Source organism: Wasmannia auropunctata, unplaced genomic scaffold (genome assembly GCF_000956235.1).
Source record: "Wasmannia auropunctata unplaced genomic scaffold, wasmannia.A_1.0 LD336095.1, whole genome shotgun sequence".
Taxonomy (NCBI): Eukaryota; Metazoa; Arthropoda; class Insecta; order Hymenoptera; family Formicidae; genus Wasmannia; species Wasmannia auropunctata.
The window spans coordinates 3,881,212-3,881,705 of NW_012026795.1; the positions used below are offsets into that span (position 1 = coordinate 3,881,212).

Here is a 494-nt window from a genome sequence, read left to right on the forward strand (position 1 = left end):
TGATCACTTCAAAGTTTGTGAAAATTTCCGAGGGACAGAATCGATGACCGTGGGTGTACCGAGAATCACAAATCGCCCATATTTACCATTCTCGGAGCTGGCTTGCCGGCTTTCCGAGCCGTTCGCATATTCCGCGAAAATCTGTTACGAGTATCGAGCTTTTGAGCAATTAGTCGAGGATCGGAGATACCGCTTTTAATTTATAGACAAGTGGCTCGCTTGCGCGTGCCAGGTGCGCAAACCTCGCCTCCATCCGCGGGGAATTTACAGTAAGATCTTTCTAAGCGAGCGTACCTCCGTTCACAGTAAAAAGCAGAAGTGCAAGCTTGATCCGGAAGTGCGAACTCGCGACGTTATTGCCTCGCACCTACGAGTGTGGTCGCAATATATACAGTGTAGGATCTGCGGAAGTGCCGCTATCCCAGATCCTAGACCTCTTCGCGCCGTGGCGGCAAAGGTTATTGCCGCCACCTCAGATCTTGCCGCGAGTCTTT

The 494-nt window shown here is 51.0% G+C and overlaps 1 protein-coding gene across 1 annotated transcript in view; it reads left to right on the plus strand.

Annotated features, from left to right (window-relative positions):
* Positions 1–494, plus strand: part of LOC105462825 — a 9,167-nt gene that overhangs the window by 1,888 nt on the left and 6,785 nt on the right. Inside the window, exon 3 of the mRNA XM_011709672.1 lies at positions 207–457. Coding sequence (XP_011707974.1) covers positions 207–457 — 251 coding nt within the window. The remainder of the gene's footprint in view (positions 1–206; positions 458–494) is intronic.